The sequence below is a fragment of the Haliotis asinina genome, chromosome 6 (genome assembly GCF_037392515.1).
Source record: "Haliotis asinina isolate JCU_RB_2024 chromosome 6, JCU_Hal_asi_v2, whole genome shotgun sequence".
Taxonomy (NCBI): Eukaryota; Metazoa; Mollusca; class Gastropoda; order Lepetellida; family Haliotidae; genus Haliotis; species Haliotis asinina.
This window is the reverse complement of record NC_090285.1, coordinates 22651410-22671877: the sequence shown is the minus strand read 5'-3', so window position 1 is coordinate 22671877 and position 20468 is coordinate 22651410. Positions and strand designations below refer to the sequence as shown.

The window sequence follows — 20468 nt, the reverse complement described above, 5'->3', positions numbered from 1 at the left end:
TACTTATAAATGAAAGATTGTTTATGCTAGCGCTGGGACTGATTTTAGCAATCGGATTTTGACCAACTGTCAGATGAGTACTTTAAAATTGTGGAGAGGAAAGCACCCCCGTCACAAAATCGACGCAACCCCTTGTCACGAGATAAGTAACCTGAACATCGACTCGCAAGATAACGTGTCGGAAAAGTTTTAACCTCCTGAGACATTCTAATTCAACTGCATATTTATAATTCTAAAAATAGCAATCATTACGGAGATAGCTGACGTTCATTTTCAAACACTAATATTCGCGGAAGTCACGTGACCCGAGCAGACGACAACAGACTCGTTGTAATCAGCCGAGAAAGTATCACTGTCGTTCCGTAACCGAAACACAGACACATGTGCTTATTCCACGCCTTTTGGATTTACTGTATCTGCTGAATACGGAATCACTGTAGATTCTGTTGCTGGGGCTATAAATATTCAGCATTATAAACATCGATTACGGAGAGGTGGCGTGTGAGAAATACCGACGTGAGTAGCTAAACGCTTTGGCTTCATCTTCAACGGACCGTGTCGTTGTTGTGTGAAGTTGAACCTTTGACCTATGGAGGGGAAACGTACTGCGTTTGCTGGTAAATTTAGGAGGTACTCTTGATGAGACTGTCTTAGTGTTTCAGTGGATCTCTGCTAGTCAGTCATTGACTTCGTGCTGTAATGAATGTGGCCTGATATGCCTCTATCGCGTGAGACTGAGCGTTAACATACCGGGCGGGAATAGATAACAGTGTTTTTCTGTCTTCGTTTTCGGAAAACATGGCGAACTTCGACGATATTTTACGACATCTAGGGGAGTTCGGCAGGTATCAGAAATGGGTATATTTTCTGTTGTGCCTCCCGGCTATTCCCCATGGAGTCCGGATGATGATCAATGTTTACCTTCTCAATGTCCCCGATCACAGGTAAGGGGTTTTCTCAGTGTAATTGTGTATGTTTGTAACAGTGAATTCCACCTTGTATTCGTTTGACAGTATCAGTTTATACGTACTTCATATTGTATTTGTGTCAAGCTCGGGATCATTACTTTGGAGAATGGTGGGTGTATGCGTATGCGTGCGTGCGTACGTGCATGCGCGTGTCTGCATACTGCAAACAGTATATTTTTTATCATGAAAACCTGCCACCCACTTAGCTTGTGCGAGATCAACAACTGTATTGTCACAATGGTTTAAAAACTTCAGTTAATGAGCTCACAATGATTTGACATAGCTAAGATTACAGCTGACAGTGCTATGACGTCACAAAGTTGATGTCACCACAGTGCCATGACGCCACAGTGCTGTGACCTCACTGAGATCACTGCTCAAGAAGCCTATAATTAGGAGATAAACATACTGTGTTGGAAAATCAGAGGTATACTAGTATAACGAAATTGTAATAGCTCTAAATTTCATTTATAATATCATTATAATAGCTCTAAGTTCTCTATTTAAAACCTCACGTTACGGTTTTAAATCAGATTTAGAGCTATCATAATCTCGTTATATACGTCTGATTTTCCAACACTGTATGTTTATCTCCTAATTATATACCTATGAATGACTCTGATTAACCAATCACAATCCAGTATTTACTAAAGTCATGGTAGAATTACAGTTTTGTGTTGAGATAAATTCATTCTTTTAATGACAACTGATGAAGAATGATTTTGGATGATAAAGAAAACATGATCCTTGTGTTTCCTGATTTTAAAGTATCAATACTCGTTGATTAAAATAAAATAAATTTATAACTTTAATCAAGGGATGGGATTAATTCTGTATGTATTTCACAAAACAAGTTGGGTTTGCAAACAGTGTGAATTCTTTAGGAAAAATAATATTATGACCAGTGTTCTTGTGTGCACACTTAACCTCTCACGCAAATCCCTTCCTTGAACTCATCCGCATGCTGAATCCCGAAAGATAAAGGGTATCAGCATTCGCTCAGTCAGGTCAGTGAGGACTTTCCCCTAATTAAAATATATGTTATGTGACGTGGTAAAACGTGTCTCGATACATGTAAAAAAAAGACATGTAAAAACGTAGGCATGTTTAAATACAAATCAGTGATTCCTCTTTACATAACACAGCATGCCAAACGAGCACTGAAACACCTGCGCTCCGTTGCTTGAGCAACTCTCCATTCCTTAAAAATAATGAAGTGCAAAAACAATAGAATGGCCCTACAAATGTAATTTAATCATCGTTATGCTCGCTATGCTATGTCCAATATGTACCAGCTAACTTTCACTGAGATCACCTTCTCAATCACTATAGCACATTTCCGTTACACCTGAGCGATTACAAGCTGATGGCGACAGATGTCAGTCAGCACATGTATTGTATATTACTGATGCAGACGTCGTTTTTTAACTCGGATGCGGACGTTATATGAAATAGGTTTACAAAGTTATGGTCGATATGAAGCGTAGAATAATGCTCAATATCAGGAGCCGAGGCCATCTTCACTAGTTCAAGGATTGCAAACTTTAGTATAAATATATTCTTTGGGGTTTGGGGGTTCAGCCCACCCCACCTCACCAAGTGACCGAGAATATTAAAACATAAAACCCAACCACGTGCAAATTTTGTTAGTTTCTTTTCCCCCTCTGTTCATATTTGCGAAGGAAATAATTCCTGACAAGCCTACACTACGTGTCTAATGATATATCGGTGTAGATATTTCAGAATTATAATAAAATCCTGTTCCGGACGCGTGACATTCGTGTCGGCAAATATTTCCCGTCTCCGTTCTTGTTGTGTAATCCCCGACGCTTATTCTTAAATAGATCCCACATTAAGCTCTCCTGCACGGTAACAGCGACTATAGGTCCTTCGGTTAGAGGACGGTTGTGGTAACCTAGTGCTAAAGGTGGGTTGGTCGTCACACTGAAGACCCGGGTTAATGAAGTAAAAACACTTTTTTCCATCAACATATGTTCAAATGTTGCAATGTAATAACAGGTTGGACGGTGTTTGATTCCGGACATTGGTACGGTGGAACCGGATTGCCACGTTAATATTTCAAGTCAGCACCATTCTTGTATTGGGGGGTTTCACAAAAGTTGTAAACTGTAGGTAAACGATCTGCACCACTTTCGGCTTGCCATGTGAAACTAACACTCCTAGACGTAACCGGAATACCAGGAAGGAAGGCTAACAATATATGGATGAACAGCTCGGTTATTATTACAGCGAAAGCTATTTTTCGGTGTGTGGGGCATTTAGGTAGCCTAGTGGTTAAGGCGTTCACTCGTCATGCCGAAGACACGGGTGATATTCCTCACATGGGTACAATGTGTGAAGCCCATTTCTGGGGTCCCCCGCAGTGATATGGCTGGAATATTGCTGAAAGCGGCGTAAAACTAAACTCACTCACTCTCTCGTCAAGTGGTCTTACATTGGTCTTAAATCGGATAAATTCATGTGTGATTAGTCATGTATTGTTATTAATGCAACAAACCTATCCCATGAGCTTTCTGTCAAGATAACCTGATTCATGTCGATCCGATAAAAGACAAGTAATTCACCTTGTCACTGTAAGCGTTACATGTTACAACATGCATGAACTACTACCGCTCAACATCATGCAATAATTGCCCTCTAGTGAGGCCGATCGACCTTGGACATGTGATATTCACCGAACTGACGTCTTGGTTTGTTATATCAACCTGTCGCTACGTGGTGAGGTTGCCATCACATATCGTCAAAGGACAAGCGTTATGGATGACCAAAGCTGATAAGGACAAGCGTTATGGATGACCAAAGCTGATAAGGACAAGCGTTATGGATGACCAAAGCTGATAAGGACAAACTTTATACATGAACAATTTCTTTATTCAGGTGAAGCGAAGTTTCGATACAGATTCTTGTATCGTTGTCAAGCAAGAACCGGTATCGAAACGTCGCTTCACCCGAATATAGAAGTTGCCCATCCATAAAGTTTGTCCTTATCTGCTTTACCAACATCTAAACATGCCACTAAAAATGTAGATAGGCGTTTCTCGTGTGGGAAGGCTTATGTGACAAATGAGTCTGAACTGGTCACATTCACTGTATCGCCGAATCACAACACAGCGTAGTAATTTGGACGGTTCACCAACCACTGTATTGTTAATTTGTCTGGTGTTTGTCAGTTAACTTTATTATGTCATGCCCATATTATTTTAGAATTACTGCCCAAACCTGCATCGATGAATTAGATTTTCAAAACTTACCTCTATATTCCCTTTAAGCTTTTATAGGTATTTTCCCTGTTACTAATGTGTATATATTTATTGCATATTTTATGTGCATCGTTTTACGTTTTATAGTCTCTGATAACCCGTAGGGGGGTAGCTAGCTCATCATATGCACATTATCATGTGACCTTATTTTATTTGTATTTTTGTGTATCATATCATAAATGTTTATATTTTATTTGTATGAGGTGAGACTTGAATAAAATACATGTCTGTCTCTATTCCTAACCAAGCGAGCCTGGCTTTCGCTCTGTAAAGGTTCGCACTCCACTGAATAGATGTGAGGGATTTAGCCATTGTAAGCATAATATACACGGGCGGTTCGGTCGAGCGCTCTATACCAAAGCTGTTTCTAAAGACGCTGTTGTCAATGAAGCATGTCTTAACTTCAGTGATTTTAAACATCATATCCCGGAGTGTTGCTGTCTCGTAAATATCTCGCATATATTCTGATGAACACGTCATTTTGCCCCAGACATTTCAATAGCCTATGCATGACACACACAATACGAAAACGTTCGAGTCCATATTTTGTATCGCCCCCATGCCCAGGGACCATTGTGTGTGTAATTTGAATGTTGAGTACTGGAAGAACAACTCGGCAACATGTGATACAATCGTTATATGCAGATGTTACATGTACACGTACTTATATGCACCAACCTATATAGAAGTTATCTAGGAATATTCTCTGCTATTAGTCATTGGTTGGTTCATGTATGTGTGAAAAATAATCTTCGTCCATATGGACTTTGTATACCTCAGGTAATTATATTTTGGGTGTGTTTTTGTATGGGTAGACACCCATTTCCCTTCCTCTTAATGGAAACGGAATACCATTATCTAACGCATGCCATAGAAACAGCCACTGGGGATACAACCACTGTGTAGACAATAATTTCTAAAAATAAACAGACAATAAATAAATCTACATCTTGGCAATCAAATGTTGTTTTTATATCTTATGATTAACATCAGTTTCAAATTTGAACAAAATCGGCGAAGAAATAAAATCCTACCACTATATTAATTTAATAAAATACACGTGTATTTCATGTAGTGATTGTAACAGTAGGATTTGTGTCCAAACAGTTATTCGAACCTCAGTGGAAACAACCCTGTTTCCGAAGTATCTGAGAGAAAATAGTTAGTCTCTACGTTTTGCGAAAACAGTTTTATTTCTCATTGCAGTCAAAATGTTTTTGAGTACTGCCTATAAACAGATTCCGTTACATCTATGCGTGCATCTATCGGTTATGTTTCCAGCGTTAACTGGATGGCACAGATGTGCCCTGAAACATATTTCCATACCCTGCTTTACTAGGCACACACTGCGGATTCTATCAACAAAAGCTACAGGGCAAGAGGTAGTTTACAAACCTCAATTGGACTTGTTTCAATAATTCCAAAATATCATGGAAACATTACCAGATTGAAAACAGGCAACAAAACACGAATGGTACCTGTAATAAATACCTTATACTTTATTCCAAAACAGTTTTATGTTTGTATTTAGCCACCATCAAACACAGTTTCGTTACTCGGCAGTAAATGAGGCTTGACCGTTCTGGCTGACAGGACAAGCCCCTGATGGGGCATGAATGGCAATTCTTCCAGAACCCCAAAAGAAAAAGAGCTTGAAATGCCTTAGCGGCAAACCTCCAGTGCACGCACAAATGCACAATTTGTAACATCCCGTGTCTGTAACTGATAACGACGTATTCAGACCTATTTTTGTGACCTTAACGAATATGTATTGTTATTTTCATAAGAGCCCAGATTTGCGTGAGATAAATAAATTTTCTGCGACATAAGTAATTAGTATAACAAAGGCGTAGGTCTCATGTCTAAAGGCATTTAATGCGCAGACACGTATGGGTGAATACAAGTAATTAGTTGTTATTATGCAACAGCTGCATTCCGGAGTCAAACATATTTCTTGTTGCAGTCCACCTGTGCATGTTAGCTGTGGCTAACTATACAGTTGGAAATTAATTGAGCAACACCAATTTCTAAGACCTGTAAATCGGAAAATTAAGAAAGAAGACAATAGCCCAATAGCCCAGTGCGCCGCACGAGGTTTAAACGTGAAAATCAATGCAGGACCAGAAGACGAGTTAAGTGCACTATGGTTCCACGACACATCCAGGAGACGGTTCCTTTTGGCGAAGGTTCAGTAATGGTGTGGGGACGCATTTCCTTACGTTGTAAGTTGGACTTCATCACCGTTCGAGGTACCCTTACTGGGCCTCGGTATCAATAAGACGTTCTTGAGAGAACAGTTGATATTTCAGCATGGCCAATGAAAGTTAAATTCGTATTGTTTTGGAATTAAATGCTGCTGCTTCAAATCTCTGTCATCATGATGTTACAAACAACGTAACGTCACCACATTCACATTACTATTCACACTATGGACATGCTTCCCACAATAGACGTGGAAGTTGCTCGATGGGGACAACTAACTAACTAACTAACTAACTAACTAACTAACTAACTAACTAGGAGTTTGACCTTTAATTACATGAAAGATTAGAATCGATTAGATGTATTGATGGAAAAAGTGTTAGCTCCACATAACCTCACTGTCATGCATACATTTGCTTATGGATCTTATCTTGCTTACCTATGAGACATCCACAAGTGAGAAGGTGGTCATCCGTTGCCTTTGTGCCAGTGATACAAAACACATCAGTTTAGTAACTCCTTGTAGAGGCAAGACTAGTGCAGGAACTTTAAATATCACAACTAACTTACTTATAACATTCTCCTGAAATGGCATGAAACGTAAGTTTACCTTCCCAGATATACATTTTTCGATTTTTGTGAGTGACTTGAATGCTACGCCGACTTTAGTAATATTACTGCAATATCACGGCGGAGGACACCAGAAATGGGCTTCACACACAGTACCCATGGAGGGAATCGAAACCGGGTCTTCGGCGAGACGAGCGAACGCTTTAAGCACTAATGTACCCCACCGCCCCTAGTTATGCGACAATGAGGTAGTGTACTAGCTAAATTGTTCCACTGTAATCCCGAAGACTCGATATCCGACATGCGGAAATAGAAGTCCATTTCCGATGTCCATGTCATGTTGCTTGCTGGAATATAGCTAAGAGCAACGTAAAACACTCATTTCAGTTGATTCACGACTCAGAAGCGCGAGTCATTAATTTAGGTTCGGAGAAGACATGTTTCTGTCGACACAATTCGTTTAAGGCGCTGCGATTAGTGACGAAGAGATAAGTATCGGTACCCAAAGTTCGAATTTCAAATCTCAGGTTCCAAACTTGTATTAAACCCAACCATCCCTTTCTCGTTTAAATGTTCGAACTGAAGGTTCGAGGTTGTCCACTCAATAAATTCTTGATCCAATGTTCGAACTGAACGTTCGAAAACAGTGTCAAACCCAATAAATTCTTCATCCAATGTTCGGAAAGCTATTCCATCACTTTTGATCAAAATGTCGAACTTCAGGTGTCAAAACCAAACACCTTAGTCTTGATCCAATGTTCGAACCTTAGTATCGAAAACCGTGTCAACCCAACAAAGTCCCCCATGCTCAAATGTTCGAACTTCAGTCTCGGCAACTGTGTAAAGCTAACAAACTCTCCCTTGATGACATGTTCGAACTTTAGGTTCGAAAGGTTTCTGTTGATTTAGAGGGTTTCATTTATCCCATGAATATGAACGATAAGTTGAGTGATACCATAATTGTTTCAGATGCGCGATCCCCGGCTACAACAACGACACTTACGCCGTCCAGTCAAAGTACCACGCCGAGCTCATCAACAAGACCATACCCTTTGTGGAACGTGACGGGAAGCTCCAGTACGACCAGTGTCACTTGTACTTCTCCAGTCCTGGCTCCATCAACAGGACCATCATAGGATGCAACAAATGGGTGTACGATAAGTCCGAGTTCCAGTCAACCGCCGCCACGGAGGTAAGCTCTGCATATGACCGTGACGCTCCAAGCTACAACCAAGTTACGTTCGCCTCGTTACAGAGCTGGAGGATTTGCGTAATGGGATAAGGTCTTCCTGTAATACTGATGCTGGTCTTGAACCCAACCTGACAAGGTCGATGATTACGATCTGTGACCAGGGCCCCTTTTCACGAGGCTATCGTAGCGCTACAACTGTCATAAATCTTCTTCTGTAACACTTACAGAAGAAGACTTACGGCAGTCGTAGCACGATAGCTTTGTGAAACGAGGCCCTGTCTGGGTGTGACCTTTGTGACCAACTGTGCAGATCTCTGCCAACCATTGGTTTGCCTAACCTAGATTCGCCATTCACCAGTAACTGTGCTTGAATACTGCTGAAATTTGGCTAAAAGCTGAATTTACTTCTTATTTTCTCTCTTTGTATTGAACTACATCAACCCATGCTTGTCGTAAGAGGCGACTAACAGGATCGGGTGTTCAGACTCACTGACTTGGTTGACACATGTCATCGTATCCCAAATTCCGTAGATCGATGCTCATGCTGTTTATCACCGAATTGTCTGGTCCAGACTTTATTATGTGCCGATGTACCGACCGCAGCCAGAAAGCTGGAACGCGCTGAGTGGGTTGTTAAGCATACAAAACATGAAACAACGCTAAATGAATATAACCCCTCATCGTTGTTTCCATACAGCTGAACATGGTCTGCAAGAATGAACTGCAGCCTTCCAACGCACAGATGATCTTCATGGGGGGATATTTTGCGGGGGCATTTATATTCGGTGCCTTGGGAGACAGGTAATTAACGCTTAGTTTCACAGGTAAATTATTCCGACATGACAATATGTGACTTCTGTTTCCGACACATGACAAATTTAGAGACATGAATGAATTCATTTAATATAACATTTAATGCCCTGCACACTGGCAAACGAACCCGACAGGCCACATCAGTAATTGCCCCTGGTTCAAAATATGTGACTGAAATAAATTTGAATGTACTTGCGAAGTAGATTTATTTTGGATTTTTCCTAACCTATTTACCGTTAAACAACTTTTAAATTCATTACTGACTTCGTTATTGTAGCCCATCGACCAGAAAGAGGAACATCTATTTCATCTTATTTTGACACTTGATATACATTAGATTTATTTCGGCAATTGGCCACATGGTTTTGGTAAAGGAATGGAAATAGAAAGCAGGTGGTGTTTCCCTCCTCGCATAAATATAGACACTATCGACTGCATTAGTTCATGACTGTCAGACATCCTCTGTTCTCAGATTCGGACGCCGGAAAGCGCTGTTCCTGTCTATTGTGATTCTGTTTGCTGGTGGCCTTGCGTTGAACTGGGCTAACAGCTACGCCCTCTTTGTTGTAATCCGCTTCATCAACGGCGCCAGTACTGCGGGAATGTTCACAACCTGCTTCGTGATTGGTGTGTTTTACTTGCCGGTGCTTGCACCCCGTGACGATCGGGGTTAGAATTGATCTTTAGTTAAACATGCTTGTCGTAAGAGGCGACTGACGGGTGGAGAAACTCGCTGACTTGGTTTACACATGTCATCCGTTTATTAAATTATTGTGATGATGTCAATGTAACTTAATCTACAATGTTTTCACCGCGGAGCGAATGTTCCAACCTGTGAAGGTCCGGGGTAGCTTGTCGTAATGGACGACTAACGGGATCTGTTGGTCAGTTTCGCTCACTTGGTTGACACATGTCATCGGTTCCTAATTGCGTAGACCGATGCTCATGTTGGTTATCACTGGATTGTCTGGTCCAGACTGGAATATTTCCAGACGGCCGCCATATATCTGGCCTTATACATTTTGTATCTATGAATTTTGTTGGTCAAGTCCTTCACCTTCGCCTGTGTACGTCTCACGCCGCTTTTAGCAATATACCAGCAAGATCATCTCTCGTGTGCATGCATGCGTGCGTGCGTGCGCGCGTGTGTGTGTGTTATTGTGGGGTGGGTGAGGGTAGGGGTGGGGACAGTTTTAATGAGCTTCACACATTATATCCGTGCGGGCAATCGAACTCGGTGTGACTAACGAACGCTATAGCCATTTGACTACCTCACCGCCCAAACAGGGAAATCTATGTTGGACATTAACAACTACGTCTGTTTACTTTGTAGGGATGGAATTTGTTGGTCCTTCCAAACGAGTATGGGCCGGCATCATCAGCAGCTTTTTCTTCACCAGTGGCTACCTCTTCTTGACGGGAGTCGCCTTCTTCATCCGAGACTGGCACACCCTGGAGCTGGTCATGGCGACACCTGTAGCAGTCTTCCTGATATACTGGTGGTAGGTCGGTTTCCTATTCAAATGTAATAAGACAGATTGCTTCAAGTGCCTTACCTTAATGCCGCATGATCGTAATTTCAGTTATACCAAGGCTTCAAGTATAGGAAATGTGTGAGTGCCCTAAAGTAAGAACCTCTATGCAAGGGATTTCAGTTGCCATCACGTGATGTGACTTGACGTCCTTTAAACACCAAGGCGGTGAAAAGGATGATCTGAATGAGGTAGTAATGAGCTTTCAGACAAAAATCGTGGTATTACCTGATTAGCTGCTACTAGATTGTCATTTAGCCTGATTTATATACTGGTGGTAGGTCGGTTTAACATTCAAATGTAATAAAGGATGTTAATGCCCCATGACATGATTTCAGTTATAACAAAACTTCTGGTTTTCAAATTGACAAAGCCAACGCAATGTAGATCTTATACCTAAACCATTTACCTACAAATGTTGTGGCTTAGCTTTTGGCCCCAAGATCACTAGTCACTTGTGGCTATGTGGTATTGGTGACAAGAAGGCATTTTGGGTCCTGTAACCTTTGAAGACTTGGCGAAAGCAAGGACGCGAGTCCAAGTGAACAATGTTGCAAAACACTTTCAGCCAAAACTTGTCTTTTTGTGTTCTGTGTTTTACTTGTTTATCAACGCCTATTGTTCATTTGGGTAATTTAAATTGTTTTAACATAAGTGAATGGTTTCGGTATTAAATTGTAAATGCAAAGTTGATAATCCCTAATGTGAACCTAATATCTCTACTTCGATCAGGATTATTCCAGAGTCGCCAAGATGGCTGCTCAACGTCTTCCGGTTGGAGGAGGCGGAAATTATCATACGTCACGCTGCACGTGTCAACAAGGTCACAATCCCCGACAGTGCCATGCAGTTTGAAAAAGAAGACATGGATGCCAAACTGAAAATGCCAAAGACCAGCATCGTCCAGTTATTCACACACAGGACTTTATTCTTCAGAACAGTCGTTCTGTTTTATTCCTGGTAAGAAATTGCATAATTTTCAGTATTGGTTAGTTTGGATGAACACCTCTTCATATGAAAATTTGGCACCGTAGTATATTAAAGCTCCTGGTAAAGTGGGCGAAACTTCAGATTCTACGAGTGAGTTCAGTATTCTAGTTATACCAAGGCATGTCAGATAATTATGGGAGGAAATCCCGATGTGATGCTGATCTTTGTGACGCCCACAATCAATGGCATTAAAGGCTTTGGTCCGATCCCATTCCCTTATGGCTGGTTAAGATTCGGGGCACTACTCTCTGCGAACGATGACTTGTTTCCATGCTTGTCATCGCATGCCAATTGCTAAGATCGATGCTCATGATGTTCTGCCCAGATAATCCCTCACAAACCACCCTCATGCACTGGAGTGCGTTGTTAACAGACAAAGACAGAAACAAACAATTGACAGTTTGTTGGGTCATGGTTTGTTTCAGGATGACAGTGAGTCTTGCCTACTTCGGCCTATCGTCCAACACTGACAACCTCGGTGCCGGCAGTCTGCACCTCAACTCCATGTTGGCCTGTCTAGTGGAGTACCCAGCTAACATCCTCTGTCTGCTTCTCTTGGACAGACTCGGGAGAAAAGCACTGCTGTGTGCCTTCATGACGCTAGGGGGCGCTGCCTGTATGCTTTCAGTCGTCACTATTTTATATGTGGACGATGGTATGACATATGATTCTTGTGTTTCATTTGGTTAAGGCTACGGAATATGGCTACGTAATATGGCTACGTATGTAAGCCTGATGTTTGTTGACCTTTATATTTACAGTCGTAATAGCTGGGTAATTTGGGGATGGCTACATAAGAAATTTGTTATTCCTGCTAGGACTGACCATCATGAGACCATTTGAAAAGGTATGAAACGTTCCTTGTCACCGGAAGTATTAAGGTCTCGCGAAGTGCCGAGACCCACTTACAGGTCCTCTACAAACAATATTTCAGATACAGTAGCATAGTTTTGCACTTTTAGCAAAATATCGATTTTACATATTCACTCGTTTTTGTTTTCACAGCCAACCAGTGGAGCACAGTCACACTGTCAATGATTGGGAAGTTGTGTGTCGCGGGCGCATTTAGTGTGGTGTATGTGTACTCAACGGAGATCTTCCCTACTGTTGTACGGAGTTCAGCACTTGGGCTGAGCTCGTCTTTTGCCAGGATAGGCGGCATGGTGGCCCCTTACTTCATAGACCTGGTAAGTTAGTACATGCATGAGTGAGTAAACATGTTCTATGTTTGAGATCAACACATCACATCCTGCTCTTATCCCCAAAACAAGCATTCAGTTGTATGTTTGATGTTTAAAGCCGCGCTAAGAAATACTGCTGTTTTATCACTTTGATCTATAAATAATCTAGTTTCAACCAGACAATCCAATAATTGACCTCATCAGCATCAGTCTGAGCATTTGAAAAACGATGGCTGGTATGAACTAAATCAGCAAGCTTGACCACCCGATCTGTTAGTCGCCTCTTACGACAAGCATATGATACTGGAGACTGCTTCCGTCCCCGATCTTCATAGCTGTATTCTGTTTGAAGTAATGTTCACATGATACCCCATCCAGACGATGTATCTTCGTGAATGTTACTCTCGGAACATTGCATTCGAAGAGAAAATCAGTAGGATGAGTACAGTCCTGATAGAAGGTTTTGTGAGTGTGTTTACGAACGTTTTGTAAATTGATATTTCTATCGCAGTTTCCTTGTGCAAGGAACCCGTTAATCCAGACATAATCCTTCATCATCATGGCTTACCTTCCAGGGCAAAGAGGTGGAGGGCAAGTGGGGGCGGGCGCTGCCTCTTCTCCTGTTCGGGGTTCTGTCTGTTATAGCGGGTCTCCTCGATCTTGCTCTACCAGAAACTCTAAACAGAGATCTGCCAGAGACTATTGAAGATGCCAAGAACTTTAGCAGGTTGGTGAATAAATATATCAATCATATCTCCGGTAATAACACGTGGGTGACAGCAGGGATCGAATACATGTGATTGGGACGGGATCATATGATATCAATTAAAGTATCACAATATCATTAATATAATGATATTATTTGACTATTTGTCACGCACCAATTTGCAATTAGCAAATCGATACTCTTGTCATGTGTTTTTATCTTCATGATGCTGGGCCCGTAACTAGGTCACCCCACTTCGCGAGTACTTCTGGTGACAACGTGTCATGCCATTTCGAATGGTTGTCAGATGACAGTAAGGAACCGGTAACATATTTACGACCATCTCCTAATTAGCCAACCATTACGACTGTCAACAACTGTGACAGCTAAGCATGGTTGTACTACTTGGTCCGGTCTAGTAAAGTCATATTTGGCGGTCGCGCAGTTTGGAAGCAGGACTCTTTCTTAAATTTATTATGCTTGTCACTGGAATTCTGGTACCGGAAGTAAGCTGGGTCCAGTCTCGCATTTCGCAACTTGCGCGCGCAAGGAGGCAGGAACAACCAAATATCGGAAGTAGCGCCACGCGGAGCTCACGGGCGAATACACATTACAACAGCTTCAAATCTAAACTGAAAATGAACAAATGCCTCATACATGAGGCTTCGACAAAGCTTTACGAATATTCCACAAACAGATTTCGTTCATAACAGTTTCTACAGTCTAGAGGGGTCTGTAGCAATGTACTGAATTGATGTTGTATGAGTATGGTCATATTTACGCTGAGACGTGGGATAAAGTTAGCGAGTGTGTCAGTACGTCTTTATCCCGCTTTTAGTAATATTCCATCAATATCATGGCGGGGACATCAGAAATGGGCGTTATACAGTACACCCACAAGAGGGATAGAACCGAGTCTCGGGCTTGTTGAGCGAGAGTTGTGGTGAGGGCAGAGGGATGAGTGGGTTTAGTTTTAAGCCGCCTTTAGTAATATTCCAGCAACATCACGGCGGGGGACAAAAGGAATGGGTCTCACACGTACCCATGTAGAGAATCGAACCCGGGTCATCAGCGTGACGAACCAACGCTTTACACAGTAGGCAACCCCACCGCCCCTGAGGACAGAGTATCCCCCCACCCCGATGCTGTATCAAATAGTTATTGTTGAATGCCATCGAATTAAACTTAACATAACGTGTTTGAACTATGGATTCAAACATTCATTCTTTTCAAAACAATGTTTATGATATGTAAATAAGGTAGCAGGGCACGGTTTGCCAGTGAAGTAAATCTATCTGAGGTCAGCTACCGGTATGGTAACCTGACTCATATTGAGAAGTAAAGTGACGTTATGATGTCTCAAGGGTTGGTCACACATATGCTGAACAGTAGATATGATACAGAAATAGTTCATTAACCGCTGCCTCTCTTTGATCTACAAATCCATACAAAGAGGTGAGCAGTGATCTGTTTCAAATTAACAACAGACTGTCGAGAGGTCGGTCCCCCCGGATCCGCCACTGAATAATGTCAGAAACCTAAACTATACAACAAGATTTAGGATTTAGACCTCAATTTTCAGTGACTTCGAGGGAATACGCCATGTGCTTGTTTATGGCTAACATCTGGGGTCATTTTATGAATGGTGGTTTAATATCGCGGGTACAAGAGCACTGATGCCTTTTGGTGCATTTCCTCTATTGATAGTCATTACATAATCATTGAGCTGTCCTCAGGGGCGGTGGGGTTGCCTAGTGAGTAAAGCGTTGTTTCGTCACGCTGATGACCCAGGTTCGATTCTCTGCATGGGTACGTGTGAAGCCCATTCCTTTTGTCCCCCACCGTGATGTTGCTGGAATATTGCTAAAGGCGGCTTAAAACTAACCCCCACACTGCCCTCACCACAACTCTCGCTCCAACTCTCACTCCCATCCTCACCCCTGCAGCATATCAACGAGACAAAAATTGAATTTCGGACAATGGGGAGTCTGTGCATGAATTATACCCTGGACTTTATCCAGTCTATGTTAAATACTTGAATTAAGTCGTTGTAGTATATCATCAGATGGTGCATGTTATTACCGGGTATACCTATTCTTGTGTCTAAAACACGTCGGCTTAGGCCTCTCTAACAACGGGTGCCCTTGGTTGCAACAATTTTGTACGGGTGGGTTTTCAATGAATATTCGTCATCTTCATCGCAAAGTTTGTGTTTTGAGCGTTGAACCTGACATAGTGTTGACACCTCAACATGAGGTCTTCTTGCTTGTAAGGTTTTCCAAGTGTACATAGTATGCTGGTGGCATTCATAATCTGTTTTCAGGAAAAATCCTTATTCCCGCCTGAAGAACGATGGCCAAGACGGACCAGAATCATGTAGTGCAACCCGGCCTCTCCTCTCTAAGGATGGAACTACGTCGTCACCTACAGTCCAAATGTGATCACGTCAACTGTGGATGGATTACCCTATCTGATGAACAACGGTTGCTTTTTAATGGCCGTCTGCTTCGTTCACAACAGCCTCTCCTGGAAATGTGGTGCTGGCAAACGAGCTGTGAACACGCCTTTACCAAACGGTAAACAACAGTGGTACACTTCATGTATTTACACTGCATTGGCATTGGACACAAGACAGTTGAATTATTATGAGACAAAGACACATCATAACGTTATTCGATGGAGGATTCGCCTCAGTCAACCTCAGTCAGCTTTGATACGAACGATTGGAGCAGTTATATGACATGAAGTATCTGCGCAATTATCTCTACTTGTGCATATTGTCAGAAACTGCAAAGTTGTTGTGTTCTCCATTACCAATAGTTCTGCCAAGGATTATGAAAGGACAAGTGGACTCACAGGAAAGGGGCACTCTGAATTTCAAAATGGCATTCAGCAAACAAAAAAGGCACAACAATTAAGGGTACACCAATTCATTCCAAATATGCCCTTGGAAACACTGACTAGTGTATTTAACTGTGATCTCTAACACTGGACAATGCTCAGGTAGAATATGTGGTCATGTGGCTGTGATTTCCAGAATGTGTATTATGACGTATGGACGCTGTGGTGTTTTCATCATATGACTTCACACATGAATTATATCGAAGATCATAGCGAATGTAATTCGTTGATCAGATCTTTTAAACATACCTCATTGTCTTTGGGACAAATTTTTCCGATACATTGTACTTGGCTACTTTGGGTGAATACACGTTTCATTAATATAGCACTTCGCACCTGCTATGCATATAATCAACTCAGGTCTATCTGCTTATGAAACGTTACACAATAGTGTCAGACTACATGATGCATTCGCTATGGCGAACAAGATACAACCACGAACTTTTAATTAATGCTTTATTAACACTGAAAAAAAGACGTGGTTTGTCGCATTGCAGTCTATCATGTAATATTTATGTATTATACTCATATACATAGTCCGCTCCCTTAAACATATAGACCTTGTCCCTATGGCTGGTCATTAGAATAGAAAGTTTTAAAGGTTAGGTAGATAGGTTCTTGAAGTTAGACAGGAAAACACTACTACGTAGGGATGATGCGGAACGTGTTAAGCTACAAAGTCTTTTGTTCTGTCTGATTCAGTTTGTTACATGAAATAATATCACAATGCAAGACTGACTACAAGAGTCAAGCCTATATAGGCATTGGCAAAATAATTCCACGGTTCTAGTAATACCGCATTATTTAGTTATTTTACATAGCTGTCATACATATGCATTAACGACGACCGGTAAAATGTAAGATATATCAACGATCCCTCTGCTAGTATCTGTTGAACCATTACCTGGAATTTCTTTTTTTTTGAAGGTGAAATGTGTTAGTGCGCGTGAAAAAGTTCTATCTTTCGTGTATGTGCGTGCTAGAAAGGGCTTGGTTTTAAAGGTATTCCCATACTGTTATGTTCGAGGAAGGACCAAAGTAAATCTTATGTTCACTCTGTCTCAAATATGTTTTTACAGGTTCAACAGTAGTAATTCTACCAATCCTTATATTTTCTTTCTTGAAGAATGTAAATCATGTCTCGTTTTAGGAGTGTATCTCGAGAAAGGTTGTGTATATTTTGTTTCATTAAACCTTCATGGTATGTAAATCTGATGTTTTGTATTGGTGAATGAACAGTAGTAGCTGGTGCTTGCCGTGAGAAACAACTGAAATGTGCCATTGCATATAATTGTGGATGAGTTTAGTTTTACGCCGCACTCAACAATATTTCAGTTATATGGCGTTTGGTTTGTAAATAATCGAGTGATCAGGCAATCCAGTGATCAATGTGTCAATCAAGTCAGCGAGCCTTACCACCCGATCCCTTTAGTTGCCTCATACTACAAACTTTTTCCTTTTATGACAAGCCCGGGTGGCTGAAGGCCTGTTCTAACTATTCTACCTCGGACCTTCACGGGTCGTATAGAATTGTGAGTGTGTTTGGTTTAACACCACTTCAAGCAATATTCCAGCAATATCTTAGCAGGGTAATCACACTTTGTACCCTGGCGTGACGACCACTAATCTACCCCACCGCCACTTTTAACTGTGAGTATAGATGCCACATTACTGATTGTCGTTTTAAGTGAGTTTAGGTTTACGCCGCAAGACTCTTGACCTGATAATTCAGTAATCAACCCCATGAGTATCGATCTGTAAAACTGTAAATCGATGACATATGTCAACCCAGTCAGCGCGCCTGACCACCCGATGCAGTTAATCACCTCTTACGACAAACAGCGATTATTGAAGATCAACTCTAAACCTGACCTTCACGGGTTTTACCTACTTATGTACGAGTGGTTCTTCAGTTTCACATTGCCGGACAATTCTGAATTTGTCCCTTCGAAACAGCAAGGTCTGGTCAAGAGGCTTAAACCTGTTCTTTGACGAGGTTCATACTTACGATTACCCTTTGAGATCAGTAGCATGTGTCTATGAATATTGCTGTGCATATAACTGAATGGAGCTAATGGGGTGGTGGGGTAGCCCAGTGGCTGGTCGTCACGCCGAAGATCCGGGTTCAGTTTCCCACGCGGGAATTTACGCCACATTAAGCAATATTCCAGCAATATCATGGCGAGGAACACGAGAAATGGGCTTCACACGTCGTACCCATGTGGGCATGACGAGAGAACGCTTTTACCCACTGGGCTACCCGGCCACCCGCCTCCCTAAAATTGTAAAGCTTAGAAGCTTTACTGAGGTCTGGTAGTCCGTGTATGTGATCAAACAACATTTTGAGCAAGAGTCGTTTGTGGCTGTTTCATGAACATAGAAATGGTTTGCTTGATCTCAAAGTAGACGCCAAGGCGTGGACAACTAGAATAGGTCAAGCTGTCGTCGTTACTCCCTATCAAAACATGAACTGAGCAATCACTTAATAACATTGATAATGGACATGTATGAAGTGCCTGAATCCACGCACTAGTGCATGCTCAAAGCGTTATGACATCATTACCCTGGTAAACCCAAACTACTTCTGAGGTGCTACAAGGTTAAGACGAATATATGACCTATCCCACCAGGTACCCATTTACTGCTTGGTAAACAGAAACACTTTTGAATAAGCTCACTTGCCTGAGACCACATGAGTCACGTGTGTTTCGTTGCGGTGCAGGACCGAAGTCCTAGAAAGTGTGCTGAAGATCAATTTTGATGACCCCCAAAGGAAAGTTTGAAATACACAACACAACGATTAGATAACCCATACAGGACCTCAGTTCAGAACCTGGGCATCTTGTTACCAGCACGCTGTGCACGGATTGTTTGGTTATACCGTGATTGGCACGTTGCATGTCATTATCAGCGAGTACAGCTTCGAAGAGAATACATTCAGTTAATTCTTCGTATTCTTGTTGGCATGGGCAAAATTACTATGCTTCTGAAAATGTAAGCTTACTGCAGCTCGCATCTCAGGAACATACCTTTCGAAACGAACTGAAGGCGAAGAGTGTGTTCCTGTTGTCATCTCAAAACCGTAGATCTATTATTGTGATGACTGCGAATCAAATAACCACATTGTTAGAAGAAAGTACCATGTTAATATTGGTGAAGGCACAAGGAAGTGGTTGCAGTCTTGGTGCAACGTCTGTGGGTATCACTGTGTCAGTGTGTGTAGTACTGGTCGATGTCATTCAGTTAATAACGAATCTCACCCAGTGTGTGAATAACCTCAGCAACGAAAGTATAACGTGAAATGCGTCTGTGTTGTGGACATTTACATATCGTGATCTCATAAACCAGTTTCTTACCTTCTCTCACTTTCGGAGAACATGGGCAACTTCGACGATATTTTACAACATCTTGGAGACTGCGGCAGGTACCAGAAATGGGTGTACTTAATGTTGTGTCACCCTGCTATTCCCCATGGAACTCGGATGATGATCAATGTTTACCTTCTCAATGTCCACGACCATAGGTGAGCGGCTTTCTCAAAGACAAAATACAGGGACTTGTAACGCTAAAAACAGCCATCAAGGTATGTATACTGTCACAAACAGGGTTTTAGAACTAAATTATAGGAATGGGGTGCAACGAGGTCAACACACCAAGTTAGATTCAGGGCGAATTCAACAATTGTCACCGTAAGTATGATGGTTTCCTGTTAAGAGTATTAGCAATGTCAAGCTAATAGATTCAGCAGTATTTGGGAGCTAGGGTCTTCGGAAGCACGAAAACTCGTGATTTCACGATTCCAAGCCCAAATCCCTGCTCAGAATTTGTAGCGGTAACTCGCCTGCTTTCTTGTTTATTTCACAGTATACACAAATGACGTGCACATAAACATGTTGAATTGACGGCTCCTGTCAGCACGCCTAATGCCATCCTTTCGGAGAATCTCATACCTTACAGTCAGAATGAGTTTACGTACATTTATTCATCGCGAACAGGATTGTGTCTTGCCATTGACGACTTAGGCCTTCTAACATACGTTATATTTGGGATAACACTTTCTCAGTAAAGTACAAATTCTTATACTTTTTTCATTTGAGTCCAATCCGGGGTTCCTACCCACACTCTCCGTATA

General features: G+C 41.7%; 1 protein-coding gene across 1 annotated transcript; it reads left to right on the top strand.

Annotated features, from left to right (window-relative positions):
- The first annotated feature begins 292 nt into the window (after positions 1-292).
- Positions 293-17546, top strand: LOC137287434 (organic cation transporter protein-like). The gene is made up of 10 exons (XM_067819704.1): positions 293-944; positions 7991-8213; positions 8911-9014; positions 9499-9653; positions 10360-10528; positions 11291-11518; positions 11974-12203; positions 12554-12735; positions 13305-13456; positions 15759-17546. Exons 1-10 carry the CDS (start codon positions 799-801, stop codon positions 15874-15876), a joined length of 1707 nt encoding a protein of 568 aa, XP_067675805.1. The 5' UTR covers positions 293-798; the 3' UTR covers positions 15877-17546.
- The last annotated feature ends 2922 nt before the right edge of the window (positions 17547-20468 follow it).

Excerpts from the sequence above, each read along its gene's own strand:
- LOC137287434 (XM_067819704.1), top strand. The coding sequence starts at position 799 with ATGGCGAACTTCGACGATATTTTACGACATCTAGGGGAGTTCGGCAGG. Across the intron at positions 10,529-11,290 it reads GTCTTCCTGATATACTGGTG|GATTATTCCAGAGTCGCCAA; the intron begins GTAGGTCGGTTT and ends TACTTCGATCAG. Across the intron at positions 11,519-11,973 it reads GTCGTTCTGTTTTATTCCTG|GATGACAGTGAGTCTTGCCT; the intron begins GTAAGAAATTGC and ends GGTTTGTTTCAG.